The sequence below is a fragment of the Bactrocera tryoni genome, chromosome 3 (genome assembly GCF_016617805.1).
Source record: "Bactrocera tryoni isolate S06 chromosome 3, CSIRO_BtryS06_freeze2, whole genome shotgun sequence".
Lineage (NCBI taxonomy): Eukaryota > Metazoa > Arthropoda > Insecta > Diptera > Tephritidae > Bactrocera > Bactrocera tryoni.
This window is the reverse complement of record NC_052501.1, coordinates 70,596,025-70,612,757: the sequence shown is the minus strand read 5'-3', so window position 1 is coordinate 70,612,757 and position 16,733 is coordinate 70,596,025. Positions and strand designations below refer to the sequence as shown.

At 41.3% G+C, this 16,733-nt stretch overlaps 1 protein-coding gene and 3 non-coding genes across 4 annotated transcripts in view; 1 reads left to right on the top strand and 3 right to left on the bottom strand.

Moving 5' to 3' along the window:
• Positions 1-4,708: 4,708 nt before the first annotated feature.
• LOC120770309 (ecdysone receptor) overlaps positions 4,709-16,733 on the top strand; it is a 283,075-nt gene continuing 271,050 nt past the window's right edge. Inside the window, exons 1-2 of the mRNA XM_040097679.1 lie at positions 4,709-6,174; positions 6,289-6,470. Coding sequence (XP_039953613.1) covers positions 5,057-6,174; positions 6,289-6,470 — 1,300 coding nt within the window. The 5' untranslated portion in view covers positions 4,709-5,056. The remainder of the gene's footprint in view (positions 6,175-6,288; positions 6,471-16,733) is intronic.
• On the bottom strand, positions 9,872-9,943 carry Trnad-guc. Its single transcript has one exon. It is a non-coding gene; the product is annotated as a tRNA-Asp (tRNA).
• Trnad-guc lies at positions 10,393-10,464 on the bottom strand. The gene has a single exon. It is a non-coding gene; the product is annotated as a tRNA-Asp (tRNA).
• Positions 12,493-12,564, bottom strand: Trnad-guc. Its single transcript has one exon. It is a non-coding gene; the product is annotated as a tRNA-Asp (tRNA).

Here is a 16,733-nt window from a genome sequence, read left to right as displayed (position 1 = left end):
AGCTGATCGATCCATCGACTGTGGTACTCGCTCTTGCCAATCCGCAAAGGACCATAAATCTTTCGCAGAACCTTTCTCTCGAAAACTGGTAACGCCGACTCATCAGATATTGACATCGTCCGTGTTTCTGCTCCATATACGGGGATGATGAGTGACTTGTAAAATTTGGTCTTTGTTCGTCAAAATTTGGACTTTTAGCCAATCATCTTAAGCTTTAAACTAGACCATCGTAAAACCACCAATTATAGCATTTACTCTGTTCGAATGTGTCACTACGACAAGGTCCTTTCTTCATCAAGTGTTATTAGATTATCATCGTCACACACGTGATGGTCGAATACAACTCTGCAATATGTTACACACTGCAACTCTGCCGTCAAGCCACGTACGCACCAGAATTAGTAATTTCACTTACTTAAGTGGTGCTTTGGTCACTTTCATGTTGGCAAACTCACGTTCGGGTCACTGGTATCATTGCGGAAAAGTTAAGTGAAATTTCAATGCCATTTCCGGGTGTCGAACTTCTGCCGCTCCCATATCTCTGTACACATAGCCGAAGAGAGCAAAGCAATGCAATATTATGGGAATGTACCACGTAGGAGGGAAAGAGTCATAGAAGCTTCTTATTTGCAAGGCGTTGCCGAATTTCAATTGTAGGACTTGTAACTACTAGTCGAGTGATGACGACAATAAAGGCGACGATTGCATAAACGAGTAACGGAGCATAAACGAGTGCAATGTGGAAAGAGCAAGCGCTAAGCATTGTGGGAGGGCGATAAAATTGCAGTGTGAGCATACACATGTGAGAGAAATGAGCTGAAGCAGGCAATAAAATAGAAATAGTGATGACATGACAACACGAACACATATGCACGCTTGCAATGGGAGAAAACAATCGAAAGCGAAGGCTAGACAGGCTGAGTATGGCTTTAGGTGGTTGGTGCGAAGTTGATTCAATAAAAAAAAAGCGATGAACTACTGAACGAGTGCATAATGCGCCGACTATAAAACGAAGGTTCACGAACACTACGAATGCCTCTATTCGGTGCCTTGCTCTAGTGCAGCAACGCCCCGACTACACAGCCAACACGCACTTGCGCTGCACATTTTCCGGCCTATGTAATCGGCGAAAATTTGTTGACCTGGAATCCTTGAGGCTGCAGCAATGGCGACGTAAGCCGTTAACTTTTTTTTTTGTTATTTTCTTAATGTGGGTTGTTGACATAGGGAGACGGCTATGTGCATGGGTAGTTGGGTGAAAGGCATATAAAAGTGCATAACAGAATAGGTGAAATGAAAACGTATAACCGTTAAGTATATGGCGCTGTGAAAATTTGTCTGTGAGATTGCAGAATTTTGAATGTGTGTTGGTAAGGCGCTTGTGTATGGTCAAAATAAAGTAAATAAAAGTGTTGGGTTGAGTGAGGGAGCGGAATTTTCGTGGCTTGTCAGGAGCTGTGTGAGGTAAATGCCTCTTTTACATACATACAATTGAGTGTGTATATAGCTGTTGCGTATCTATCGGGATATTGCAACCCTGTGTCTGCTGACTTTTGATAGATGAACGCAATGACCTAATTATTGTATATAACTGACTGCTACATTTGTATCGGCAAATAAATAGGGTAAATACTTGAGTTATATTAATTAAGTGACCTTCCGACATTCACTCGTTCCTCTAGCATATATTTCCTTGTATATATTTATACACAAATAATAGAAAAGTGTGAACTCCTAATGTGAAGAAAAAATGTGCGTGCATTTGGCATTTGGTGAGAGAGATGGTCGTGAGACATAAATATTAGATATCCTTAGTACTAAAGAAGCTTGGAAAAAACAGACAAATGAATTGGAACGACATGACCTAGCCAGCGTCTCTTAATTCGCTGAACTATGTCAACGTCTTCCGCAAAAGTTTCCTTTCGAACACTCCTATAGCCGACTCATCAGATGATGTCATTGTCCATGCCTCCACACCATATAGCAATACGTGAATAATGAGGGACTGGTGGAGTTTGGCCTTTGTTCGTCGAGAGAGGTCTTTACTTCTCAATTGCCTACTCAGTCCAAAGTAGCACCTGTTGGCAAGAGTTATTCTGCGTTGGATTTCGACGCTAACATTGTTGATGTTAAGGCTGATTTCAAGATAGATGAAATCATCTATCACATCATCACATTTGAAACCTCAACAATTTTACGGAGGTGATGCTCTAAGGGTTTGTCCGAAAAGTAATAGGACTAAGCCGATTTAAAAAAAAATATTGAGCCAATCGTTACAATTCTTTGAAAACTTTCAAAATAGGCTCCTTTTGCGTCGATGCAGCGCTGCCAGCGCGATTTCCAAGCATTGAAGGCGCATCGAAGAAACCATTCTCCGGAATAGCTTTGAAAGCCGAGCTGCATGCTGCTTGTCGTCTCAAATTGCTTGTCTTTCATCGGCCTTTTCAGGCAAGGAACCAAACAAAGTCCGATGGTCACATCTGGGTTGTAGGGCGGCTGCGGAAGCGTTGAGATGCTCTCTCTTGAGGACTTCCACGTAAAACTTGGCGTTGGAGGAACAAATTCAGAGTGGACGATATCTTTGATGTTCTTCAGGTCTTCATCAACGACCTCTTTCCGGCCCTCCAAAAAGGGCTCGTGCTACCGTAACACAGCACTTCTTGCTAAAGTAACACCTGCGTAAGCCTGCGTGATCAAATCAAACGTCTCTGCCGCAGATTTACCGAGTTTCAAACAGAATTTAATCGAGCAGAGGCTCTAACGAACGCTGCGTTTTCGGCTTGCACAGTCACATAAATACGTCGCGCGAAAAAGTTTTGTCCTGACTCTCCAGGTGCTCAGAAACAACTGACCAGCCGCTCGTTAGCTAATAACGCCCTCTACCGAATCCAGTCGGTGCGCGCACGTTCCGAATTGCAGTCGCGGTGGAAGAAAATCAGTCCTATTACTTTCCGCCATGATTGCTTTCATCGCTTCAAAGACAGCGATTTCGATATTAACGATCAGCCGAGTGAATGAAGGCCAAACACCTAAAGCCTTCGAAGACGGTAAATTGGAGACGTAGCTTGATGAGGATTCATGTCAAAGAAGACTTTACTCTAAAGCGACTACATACGCTGAGAATTGCTCAGAAACAAGGAACTTGAGTTCCTTATACCCTCGAAACCAGGAAAGGCAGAAAAGAGTGATCCAACTGCGTGACTACGCTCGGCCTTTCGTTGCCGTTAAAACCCAACTGGAAATGTTTAAATAGGAATTCCTAGATATTGCATAGTACGAGTGAAACTACTTCTGAGCCACACCATCTGACATCGAACAGAACAAACAATATTCTGTTCGGTGTCAGATGGTGTGGCTCAGAAGTAGTTTCACTCACAAGACGACATCGAAAAATGGCGTGATTCTTGAATAACATCATAAGATGAACAGTTTTACCATAAATAAAATCGAGCTTTGCCAGAAAAATAGGCAGAAGTTTTGACTAACGATGGTCAATACTTTGAATAATTCATTTCTAACCATTTCCTTACAATAAAATTGCGTTTTCATTCAAAAAAAATCTGTAATTTTGTAGAAAATTCCTCAGACAATTTTATTTTTGCTTGGCTCAGTATTGTTTGGGAACACGTCAAAGATGGAAACCTTCAAAGAGACGCCAGGTTTCTGAAAATATGACATGATAATTTAACAGCTTCAATTTTCGTTTTGTCGATTCCCTTCCCGTAATTTTGATGTCAAAGTTGCATAATGATCTCGAAACCTAAGGGTACCACACAAGTTTACACAAACCAATCTTTTCTACCGAATTTCCATTTTCGAATCACTGTTGAATGGTAATAAATACGATCCATTTCGGAACCAGTAACCATCTGGTGTGAAAAGCGGTTCACTTACGACAACGTCAAGCGGAAATGGTCGTGATCGAGTTGCGATGAGCCGTCACAAACGGTGCCTAAGTCCTGAATGACCAGCAAGGTTTCCTGAAAAGATTTGTTGTGTGTTTGGTGGAATTGGCAGTGAAGCATCTACTATGAGCCAGTCCCCTAATGGCCAAACTTTCATTTCGGACCTTTACTGTCAACAATCCGACCATCTCAGGAGCGACCAGTTTTGAACAATGGGAGAAGAATTGTGTTCCATATCAGGATAACGTCAGGTCACAAATTTCGATTACGACTAGAAGTTCCGGAAGCTTGATTGGGAGGGTCTTATGCATTCACTTTATGGTTCGGATCTGGTAGCAAGTTTTGGACATCGATTACTATTAGAAGCTCCGGAAGCTTGGTTGGGAGGTTCTTATGCGTAAACCTTATGGTCCGGTTCTGGTACCAAGTGATTACATGCTATCTATTCCTGTCTAACGTTAATGATTGAAAGTGAAAACTTCGTCTTAACAAAACCTTGTGAATTCCTTCAAATTTCCGCCGTTGAGGCTGAGGGTTTCCATCAGAGTGGTATTGGGATATTACCTTCAATATGGCAACATGTTATGGAACCAAATAGTACATAATCGAGCCAAGGCGGATCATTCGAACTACCTTCAATTTATGAACTCTCGTTAACCTAGTACTATTAGGGTTGAGACTGGTGTTGAGATTGGGGTCTAAAGATACAAAACGTTTAGTAACTCGTTTTTATTTAAAAAAAAAGTTCTGAAAATCATGTTTCTTCTCCATTAAACAACAACTTATTTTCTTCTTTCAGCTTACCGCAGAAAAAAATTAACGGTAAATTATATGCGCTTGTGTGCTGTAACCGTTGTTGCCACAAATATTTAATCCAACAGATTAATGTACATTACTTGCTTGCAACGAAAATGTAAATGTGGCAAGAATGGCAAGCAAATGTTGCGCGAAGTTCGTCTGTTGCCAGCAATCCCGTATGCAATAACCGCAAAATGCGCAACAACAAAACGCCGTATTGAAACCGAACACATGTGAAAATCGCTTGCTGGCGGGCCGCAAGCGAATTTGGCGTCATACAACAACAACAATACAATATTGTCACACATCATCGAATATTTTCTTAGTCAAACACCAGTTGCTTGCAACCCAACATGTATCGCTTAAATGTGCAACAACAGCAACAGCAACAATCTCAACAGCAATCCACGTCGTCAGCGTCGACGTCGCATGCCAAAACAGCGACGCAAACGTCGACTAGCAGCGCTGCCACTACCGCTACCACCATCATACCCAGTCACATTCTGCTGCAACAACAATTGGCAGCTGCAGCCGCTGCCGCTGCGGCCGGCGTCAATCAGCCACCGGCCACCATAGCGGCAACGCATCTACTCAGCGTCGCCGCCATCGCCAGCGGCGAAGTGAGTAATGCGCTCGATTTGAATGGTCTCCACCAACAGCAACAGCAGCAGCAACAACGTACACTCATCCATCAGCCGCGGCAAACGCATGTCACACACCATCAACAACGTCTGCATGCCAACAACAACAATCACAATGCCACCAGCATTACGTTGGGTGAGAAGCCCACAATCATAACGAATGTATTGGCCGCATCGGTGGAGGAGAAAATTAAAATCATTTCGACTGCCATTAAAACGGAACCGCTGCACGACGTCATTGCGTTGACGAAGCATAACTCAGCGTCGGCAACGGCAGTGGCGGCACCGACGCCAGCGTCACTGACGGCCGTTAACAGTAGTAGTTCTCACAGCAACTTCAGCAATACTAGCATTAATCGTAACAGCAATAATAATACTCTAAGCAACAGCAACAATAGCAATAACAATCACGGCAATACAGGCCACAACAACAACAATGCTGTGACCAACAGCAACAATATAATCGCACTGACTGTCAGCACACTGCCGTCAACGGCATCCTCATCTAGCGGTACTTCCATTTCCGTTGCTGCCAATAAGTCTTCTGCCACAGTGAGCAATGCAACAACAATAGCTGTGAGTCCGCTAAATAATGTGAACACCATAAATCTAGTTGTTGGTGGCGGCGGTGGTACTGCTGCGGCTGGTGGTGTTTCCGGCGCCGCTTCCACGTCCAGCGGCGTTGCGGGCGGCGGCACTTTGGTGATCACAACTGGCGGCAATCACAGCGCAACGGCATCATCCTCTTCCGCGGCAGCTGCTGGCGGTAATGCCAGCGGCACTGCCAATGGACATCTGGTCTTTGTACCCAAGCGCGCCCGTTTGGAATGGTGAGTACAGTTTATTACTTTTCCGCGTTGACCTTGTTATGTTTATTGTCGATTGTACAACTTTTCTTGCTTGCTTATGTTACATATTGGCACCTTCACCTATTTGTTTTGCAGTCCTCCAAGTAACGAGGAATGGATTTCCACCTCTAGTCCGGGTAGTGTGCCCAGTTCAGCGCCACCATTGAGCCCATCACCGGGTTCACAGAACCACAGCTACAGCGCGAATATGTCGAATGGCTACGCATCACCGATGTCGGCAGGCAGCTATGATCCATATAGTCCCAATGGTAAACCAGGTGAGTACTAGAAATTAGTCATATGTATATCTTGAGTTTACTCCACCTATTGCGGGTTCTGTAGGCTTTCAGACTCCGGCGGCGTTTGTTGTTGCTTGAATATTAAAAAAAAAAAGAAATATTACTCTTAACTTGGTGCAGACTTTCTTTTTTATATGCTGTCTTATTGAAACTGCTCAAAAATAGACAGCTTAAGTCTCTGTTAACAGTTTTTTAATGTTGTTTACGCTTCTTTGTGCTGTTTGTTCTAAGGAAACGCACAATTGACCTTAGATTGCGGTGCAAGCCTCAATTTATTTCTATCTAGTCCCAAAGAACGGCTGTGTTGACGAGGTTGTACCAAAGAAAAGATGGTTATATTACTGAATTGAAGGGTAGCTACGGAAAGGTTGGTCCGGAGAACCGTCAGAGAGTTCATAAAGGTCTTATATGACATGATATAAAAGACCTCTGAAGTATGATATTAGGTCAAAACGCTTTAATAGGTGCCTCAGTAACCTGAGAACGTTTCGTTGAAGTCTACCCAATATATAACTTTTCCATAATACCATCTAGTAGGCACAGAAAATTGCCTTTTCGGGACGGACATAAATTTCGAACCATATTGTTTAGTCACGACTGTCTTGCGAGCGGATTTTTTCTGGATGTACGTCTGCATAGACCGCGTCAAAAGCTTCCGTCCAGTTATTTTCTCTGAAAGTCCTTTTTTTAATCAAACTACTCGAAAATCTCGTTGACTCTTCTGTTGTACTCTTGCGATCCAACACTGGATCTATGAACCTATGGTACACACTTTTCGCTTGGTCGATGACCAGCTCCTGTGTGACTGTGAGGTTCTTTTAGCATAGAGTAGAACGCATATAAGTATACTGAACTAATTGCTCTCAGCAAAGCTCCTCCTGCAAGAGTAGTAAGATTTCTTACCGATAAGCGTTCATGAGGTGACGTTAAACGAATTCTCGGACGCAAATTATCAAAGTTTTAAGAAAGATGGTAAGGTCGAAACAACGAATTTCTCGACAGTCATACTTCGTCGAACCAGCAGAGATATTCGAAACCGATATTTGTCGCCTCAACAGATTTGTGTTAGGTTCAAGGCGCTTTGTCGACTTATGAGGGTCTTTACGAGCAATATATAGGCGTTTTAGGACCCACAACGTACCGACGTTCTAAGCTGTCCAAGTAAGAGCACTTTTAGGATCGACCTTTTGACCTAACCTAATCTTTTCAACATACTAGAATATTGAAGAATCTTTAATGTAGCATAAAATACCGAGTATTTCAGTCTTAAGCGCCATGTTCCTCCTACCTGTAATACTGGAATGAAGTAAGAAAAAGTAGGAAGCTTTTTGTTCATATTTATTGTCGGCTCAATACTCAAGTACTAAGTTTCATTTCATTCTTTTTAATTAAGACAGGCGTCAAGTTGTTATGCTGACAACAATATGCTCCGCTTATGCGTACATCGTCTATGTACAATGTTCACATATACATATGTATGTATACTGTATAAAAAGGCACTTGTAACTGAGTCTATGTAGTAGTAAAGCCAGTTTCTCAGGCATCAGGTCGCCACGCCAACTTCCCTTTCCGATTAGAACCCCACGGTAACGCCTTAACGTTGTCGATTTTATCAACAAATCATCAGTACCTTCTAAACCTATGTATGGTATGTATGTATATAGTGGATGTGTGTCCATAAGCATATTAGTTTACCGGCATGCGCGACGTGATATAGCGTCTCATGGTCTCACAATGCGTTGCAAAGCCCACATTCAGCTCCCCCGTCTACTTTCAAGCTTATGTATTATGCATATGTATGTATGCATTTAAGTGATAAAACGGGCGTATAACAACAGCTCCGGGCATGCTGTTATCGTTTTTCTGCTTCTTTAATTTCTATGCTGCCTGCTCGACTTATCCTTGAGTGTTGGCATTACATTACACACGCATTGAAATTCATTAGCCGGTTATGTACATACTACCTATATGCATATAAATACATATGTATATATGAATGTTCATATATACCAATGCGTTATGAGGTGGTTTGTAGGGAAGCACTTGTTTGTTGTAACGTTGTTTGTCGGCTTAAGTGTTGTAAGTATGTCTGTGCAACGCATATCAGCTTGCAACACGTCGTCATCTAGTAATCCACATTACAATCGGCGACACACTTATTACATACGAAATTACGACTCTGCACATTTGTAATTGTACTTTCACACACTTTGCTCATAGACTTCTGTAACGATTTGGACATTATGTGTGCTTTTGATTTTCCGATTAATGAATTTGTATCATTGAACTATAAACGAAAATGAAATCCACTATCACTTTTCTTCAGAAAAGCTACTCCAGTGTTTGACTGTGGTACTTACTTTTATAGCTTATACTTGTCAATTGGAAGGTCTGAATCTATGTAGGATTCCCAAAAAACTATAATTATTGGTCTAATAGAGAGTGTTTTTTTTCAAGGTGTAGAGTTTACTAAAGCTCTAGTTGTCCCAACAACTTTCAGAATAAACACATTTGTTAGAGATTTCTTTTTAAGATTCCTTAGAAAATTATCATGCAAAGACTTAGTCCGAAAGAACCTTTAAAAATCCTAGAAATTTCACTCCAAAATTCACGTTCTCTAGGACAAATGTACTTTTGCATATTAAGCGTCAAATAATCTTCAGCGATGAGACACTTTTTTGACTTAATAAATACATAAATCAGAGACTTTCCAAATACTCTTTTGCCTCCAGAAAAATGCGCTAGGACTTACCCTGAAGAAACATTAAAAAATCGTAACAGTTTCCACTCTGAACTCATGTTCAACGCCGTAAACTCACATTAACCTATTAACCTGAAAATACTCATATGCGATGAGGCGCCTTCCTAGCTTAACGGCCGCGTAAGTTAAAGACTCCTCAAAAGGGGAACAACTGTTAACAGTTCTGGTGGAAAAAGTAAGGCATAATTGTACGGATGGTCTTCATAAGAAAGAAGAATATTTTTAATTACATCTCATGTTATTTTTTGTATTTGTAATAGCAGTCCTACACTTCTTATAAAGCACACACTTTGTTATAAGTAGAAATCTGACCCTCGTTGTTAAAGCCATATATTATGACGCCTAACTGATATTTTGAAAATTATAGACTGCCAAAAAATCCATTGCTCTATTTTCAATTGCAGATACAAATATTTTGGTGATTCTTTAAAGACTTTTGCTTGATACACCACAGAAATTAAATATTATATGAAATTAAGATTTCAGCTGAATTCTAAGTGCTCTCGTCTTCAATTGTAATAAATATTATTAAAATACTGTAAGTAATCAAAATTTAAAATATTGTTGTTCAAGCAATATAAACTAGATACTCCTCTAGTTGTAAAAAGAATTTAAATATCTCCCCGACGGGGAATTGAACCCCGGTCTCCCGCGTGACAGGCGGGGATACTGACCACTATACTATCGAGGATGTTATGAGAATACGAATCCTTTAAGAACTAAGCGGCATGAAGAAATCAACTCTGTTATGTCTAAACTAGAGTACTATCGATCTTCTTTTGCCACAGTCTAGAAGTGCTGAAAGAAGGATTTAATTTAAGTTTATAACTATCGACTTCTATAACCAAAATTTGAAAATCTTCTAGAACACTGCAAATATTTAAGTTTTTATTGTACAAAGAAGAATAGTTTTTAGACATTAAAAGCATTTTTGAGAAAAATTATAAAAAAAAAGTAATGGATTCAAGTTTAAGCTTTCAGTTGTATAACAGAGAAGTACTAAATACAAAAACATCAAAAGTGAGATTTTTATAAGGAGGTTGTAGATACTAAAACAGCAGATCATTGTTTCACAACTATTGAAATGGCATGAGTCAGTTTTTAATAACTCTACCAATACTAAAAAATATATTTTTACATCTCCCCGACGGGGAATTGAACCCCGGTCTCCCGCGTGACAGGCGGGGATACTGACCACTATACTATCGAGGATGTTGAAATTGAATGCGACAAAGTGCAAACAAATCTTAGAAAGCTTCTAATGCTTGACATTAGACAGTCACTGTTGACGCTACTTTAGAATACAGTTACATTTAGGACTTTGGCATTGTGATTTGCTAGCGACATCTGTCGCGCCTAAAAGACAGCATTCATTCCTGCGCAGTTTCTGCGTTTTAATAAAAGATGGCGCTGCGAGAAACACACAGCCGACTGCTTAGTCATAGTTGAACTTTCGCGCAAAAGCTCAGTTGCGTACGTCTATGACAGAATTAACATTGCCATCGTCACACTGCCTTCGGTCGCACAAAGCTACTTGTTTTGTTTATATAAAAAGTTATTGCTCCCGAACAAAGCACGCGAATGAATAGAGTAAAGCGCAGACCGAAACAGCGCATGTGAACGGCAATGACACCAACAAGCTCGCCACATCTACACGCTAATCAAAGGTTTTTCTAAATTTAGCTAGATGAGTCTCAATTCAACAATATTAGAAAGAGAGTGAGTAAGGCAACAAGAGACGTAGATTGCAGAGAGCAAATGTGGAATTGTGTTGGTGTGTGAGAGCGCCAAATTGGCTCATGCGCAGTTGCGCTCTTCGTAAGCACACAAATACAACATGCTTGCATGCGATTGTGTGTGTGTAATATGAATGGAAGAAAAGTGGATGTAGACAGAAATGAAGAAAAACAAAGACAAATGGCAAACAAGAAATGCCGGTCAGAGTCAAGAGACACATTGAAATACAAACACACTTTTCAATATGGCCGACATGATAAATAAAACCAATAAAAGTGGCGAAATAAAAGCAAAGAGAAGTAAAAAAATACGAAGGTAATAACCAAGCGCATGGCCGTTCGTAGCATGCTTTCGTTCTCTGTCGTGTATACGCGCATCGCAAGACGTCGTGTTATTTATCGCTGTAATTGCCGGTCCGGTTTTGCCCTGCAAATTTTATGTCGTTAATTCTTTCAGTCTCTGTTTTGACACATAATTTCATTGTGTCGTCGTCGTAAACATCATTAACATTGTTGTCGGTTTTCGTCGTCGTTGCTTGCTTTTTTATGTATTGTTTGTTAATGTTCGGGTAGGTTTTGATTTTTTGCTTTCGCTAGCCTCATACTTGCTCGACTAACGAGTCGTTGTCGCTCTTCGTTATCATAAGCGTCGAATGTGACGACCGACAGTACGCCAGGCAGTCAACTAAACACTCGACTGCATGCATTCTCGAGTATGGGCTTCGCTCCCAAAACGATGTTGTTCTCCTGCTTTCATACTAATGCATATTGCAAGCTTCTCTTGCGTTGTTTTTGTGTTTTCGTTCCAACGGAAGGCGGCAGCCGTTATGGCAATCGTACTGTATTGACGGCCAGTTGTCGGTGGACATGGGAATGTAGCATCGTATAACAAAGAAAATAGATTGTAATTTGCATTGCTTGTTTTTGTACATATTTAAGTGTAGGGATGAAACTTTGGATGACGTAATGGTTGCATTACTTATAAAGTGTTCTACTGCTGGAGGCATAAGATTTTTTGAAGAAATAATTTGCTTATAAAATTATTAGATCAAGTTCTAAATTAAAACAAGTGAAGCCATTTGAACTGGCGTAACCTCGAAATTGGAAAAAAAAATATACTACACTGACTACTATACTCTGAAGGAATTGAAAAGACTCTGAAAAATTGATAAGAGCTTGGAGAAACTGATTAAACTCTTGAGAAATGAATGAGACCCTGGAAAAATTGATAAAACTCTGGTGAAAATGATAAGACTTGGGGTTGAAAAATCTATTATACGGACCATTAAACTATCAAAGTAATGCATCTTTTGGTTGAAATGCTACTCAGAATAAGTATGCTTCGAAGATGTCGGGGAAACATTAATTTTGCCAAGGAAAAAAACTAGAGATCGGGGAGATTTGAAAGATTGCATTAATTTTTTTTTTATCGACGAAAACGATAACTTCACACAAATTTTTTACAATGGTCTCCAAGCCATTAAAATAATTAAAAAAATTAAATCTCCCCGACGGGGAATTGAACCCCGGTCTCCCGCGTGACAGGCGGGGATACTGACCACTATACTATCGAGGATGTTGAAATTTGCAATCCAACAAAAGCACATAATCAACTGAGCATCAAACTGTATCAATAAAAACTATATAACCAAAATATATTACTTGAATACAATCCCAAACCATATCTGAAATCCAAAAGTCCTACCCTCACGAGTCAACATTTGGTAAATCGTTTAAAGTTCGCAGCAATATGGCACATACATACGAATTCACCTAGATATATGGAGACGTCTGTAGTAGCACTTTATACAGTCTACGGATAGGAGGACCTAAATATTGATGGGGGACTAGTAAATGATGTGACTTCTGAAGAAAATGTTTTAATTAGCTGATATATTGTTGGTACTGGTTCTTAGCCGCATCATTTGGAGGTCTAATTCATGTTTACTTCGCACCAAAAGGTCGATTTATTTTGGCTTAAGAAAACTAGCCAAGGATTTTGAAACTCACTAGCAGTGCGCTTGGGCTACAAACGTGTAAGCGGTGTCTACGCCAATAAAGAAGCTCTGCGTTCGAGATTAGATTTGCATCAGGTCACTTTATTATAAGACTAGTACGGACAGTTGTCGAATCGCAGGTAATTACAAAAGTTGATGCCAGGAGAGGCCCATTTAGTCTGCTTATAGGTAGATTGAGCATCAGTTGTTTTTGCTCTGCTGCCTTCGTTCGGTTTACTACTGGATTTTTGAGTTTAGTTTGCCGGTACTTGCGCAATCGTAAGGTCCTTTTAGTCAGAGATAAATCGCAAGAGTAGTAGTGAGCACCTCGGTCGCTGCAAGGCGAATTCAATGGCATAGTTTCAATAGTTAGGGGTATTAATCGTTGTTGAGGAATTTCAGCCATCCAAGATTTAAATATATAATTTCACTTCAAATAAAAGAAACAATGTTTTTACAACCCTCGTCTAGTCTATATCTGCTTTGGCACCTGTTATAATAACCTTTTTAGTCCAAACAGGTCGATGTATCAACGCATATAAAACAAATTGAATTTAAGCGGAAAGGTTAGTAAGGGAGTATTTCAATTCACAGGTCTCAGTTAACTACAAATTGAAATGCAAATAAGATATGACATACATACACACATTCATAGATATATATGTATGCCCACGTCGATATATATGACCCCTCGACACACAGAATTCGCATTAAAGTATGGCTGACTGACTTCCACACATTGATGGCTGTCTGCTCAATCGCCTGTCTTATGCCAATACTCATCCGCATACACAGACCTTTCTTTAGTCTCTCACCATGCCACATTGTCGCTGTTCACTCAATTCTATTTTGATTTGAATCTGTTTTTCGTCTGCCTTAGCGTTATTTCCGTCCGTCCACCCCACCTAAGGCCAAGTCGTAATATTCTGGCTGGTGAACAGCTGAAAGGCAGACACCGACGTCGCCAATGCCACCGACAACGTTGTCTTTATGACTTTAAATGCGACGGCATAACGGTAGAACTGCTGAAAAATCGAAAAGATGGCACACCCAGCCAGTTGGAAAGTTTCACCCAGACAAGCTATAAATTTAAAATGGTATGCGGGTTAGCGAGAACTTGGAAACATTACGATACACAGCGCACATTACTGTAAAGGAACGAGAAAGCGACTTCCGAGACTCATTTGGGCCATTTGTGGGTGCAGAGGATAAACCATTTTCGGCATACGTTTGCTATAGGCGCCGATCAAATACAAACTTCGCGTACTGAGCTATACATGAACGCACGCAATACCCATTACGGTACCCGCATTAGTATTTACTAAGCCCCAGACATGGAGTTTCCCACGCACTAAATTGCTTAGCGCACTGCTGGCGCCATCAGACACCATCTACTCTCAGTCGGTAGGTCGTATACCGACCGCATATCGTTGTTGGCGTTTTGTTTGCGCTCGAATAGTGTCGGATGTGTGTAGGCGGCGTCAACATCCTTGAGTCACGAGTAGGTGGCTGAAGCATCGTGCGGCGACGCTTACTGACACCGTTAAACCAGGCGAAAGTCGGCTGCAGCCGAAGGGAAAGTTGAACAATCGCGTGTTTGCAGTCGTATACGATGTAAAGTGCCCAAAATATTAGTAATACTTATGGAGCAAACATATATCTAGAGGATACTTAAGTATATGCTTGTAGTTGTCGTTGTAGAGTTTTGTTGTGTCTATATACCGTAACAGCGCTTCGGTATTAGACGTTAACTTCATAATGATTTGGTTGTCGACATGTTCGGAGCTGAGTTATGTGCGCGATGATGACGCCAATGCCGCTGATGATGATGTCGGTAATGTCCTCAGGGTTGTGTGGGTGTGAGGAGTTCACCATGGTAACGACCGCGTCTTGTTGCTGCTGCGAGCTGGTTGGCTGGCTGGCTGGCTGCTGGTTGTTTGGCAGTTAAATGCCAATGTACGTTTTCCCAGTATTGCTCGTAAAATAGCAGGAAAAATGTAGAGAAATAAAATGAAAAGTCGTAACGAAACGTGACGACAAAGACGTCTGGTGGCCTTCAACCTTCAGCTTTCAACCTTCAACCGTTTTTTCGGTATCCAGGACACAGCTGTTCGCCTACCAGTGTGTGTGCGCATTGGTTTTTGGTCCGTGTGTCTCTTGCTCATATGCCGCCTTGCCTTAGATTATTTTCCACTTCTTCAACGCCGAAGCTGTGCATTTACTGCGTCGTTGACCGACCGTTTTGTACGCCAACAAATCACTCATTCTCCTTGCAGACGCCTGCATTTTAGGTTCGGTCATTGGGTCGTTTAGTGTTTACGTGCGTCTGCTTTGTTGAAGAAGCCTTAACCATGCGCTGTTTGTGCACTTAGCGTGGCGCTCCATTGACCCACTCCACTACACTTGCGAAAGTTCGGTCGGCCGCTGCCAATAGTTTGTCCCATTAAATTTTACTGTGCTCCTTCGGCTTCTGTTTATGGTAAATAAATTTGAAACATGCGCGCCTACTCGCCGGTTTATTGCCCTGCAGAGCCGTGCATTTTTATGTCTGTCTGGCTGTCATTCTACCCAGTACCGTCTCAATTTAGATTTTTATTAAATTTTTGCCGTTATAGTTGTGCGCCTGCCTGCAATCGTTGGTGCGTTGACCGCCTTTGCGCTCGGTGGCATTTCAATTAAACGCAGTTCATACGATTTGGAAAAGGTATGGCAAGCATTTCTTGAACGTTTTTGTAGGCATTTAGTGTGTTGTGGTAGGGTTGACGGTGATTTGCGCAATTTCCATGAACTTTTCGGGAAATTTCTGTAGCCGAAATGTTACTCGCGCTTATCATTTACGCAATTATCTGCATTTTGAGTAGGTTTTGTTTGTAGCATTGACCTTCTTAGGAAAGAAAAGGGCTTTTTACGAAAAGTTTATTGCTCTGTGTAGGACTTGAGGATGACAACGGACATTTTTCATGAAGTTTTTTTGTTTGCCTTGAATTATGTGATTCCGTTAAAGTATTTTGGTATTTTTGCTATCGAATTGGACGAATTGAAGCGAACTGTCAACCCAAGTAAAATTGAAATGCTTTTATCTACCAGTATCTATAATATCCCAGATGAACAGGGAAAAGCTGAGGACTTGTGGTGTTTTGGCTCTACGAAACCGTAGTTAAGCCAATAATGTTTCATGGCGTATTCGTTCGGTCAAAGCCGCTCGAAAAGCCTAAACTTGCTAAGGAGCTTCAAGGTGCACTAAGAGCGGCACTCATAGGCATATCCGGTGAAGTGCGGACTACACCAACAATGGTACTTAATGTCATTTTACACATTGCAGACAGCCATGGCAAGTCCACAGCGCGACAAGTCCATTGTTACGAAGTGCACTCTAAAACTCAGAAAAGCTAAGCATTTGAAATGATCCGAAAAATAACACGTCGAAATTCTTTCCTACTTCAACTTCATCCCTGAAAACTTGGACCACTGTGTTGCAAAAATTAATCGTGACATCTTTTTCTCTGGCTACACGTCGGCAAGGGATATGTGGACAGGGAGTAGTCGCTAGAGAAGTGACAGTGTGAATTTTTAACGGATGGGTCGAAGCTAGGAAGGGAGGTTGAAGGGTTAGCTTTAGTCTACCGGACCACTGCAGTGTTCTTCAAGCCGAAGTGGGTGTTAAGGCCGCTATGTAGTGGAGCCTCTTTCAGGGTGGTGAACATTTACTTCGACAGCAGAGCGGCCATACTAGCGGTGCGCTTGCTAA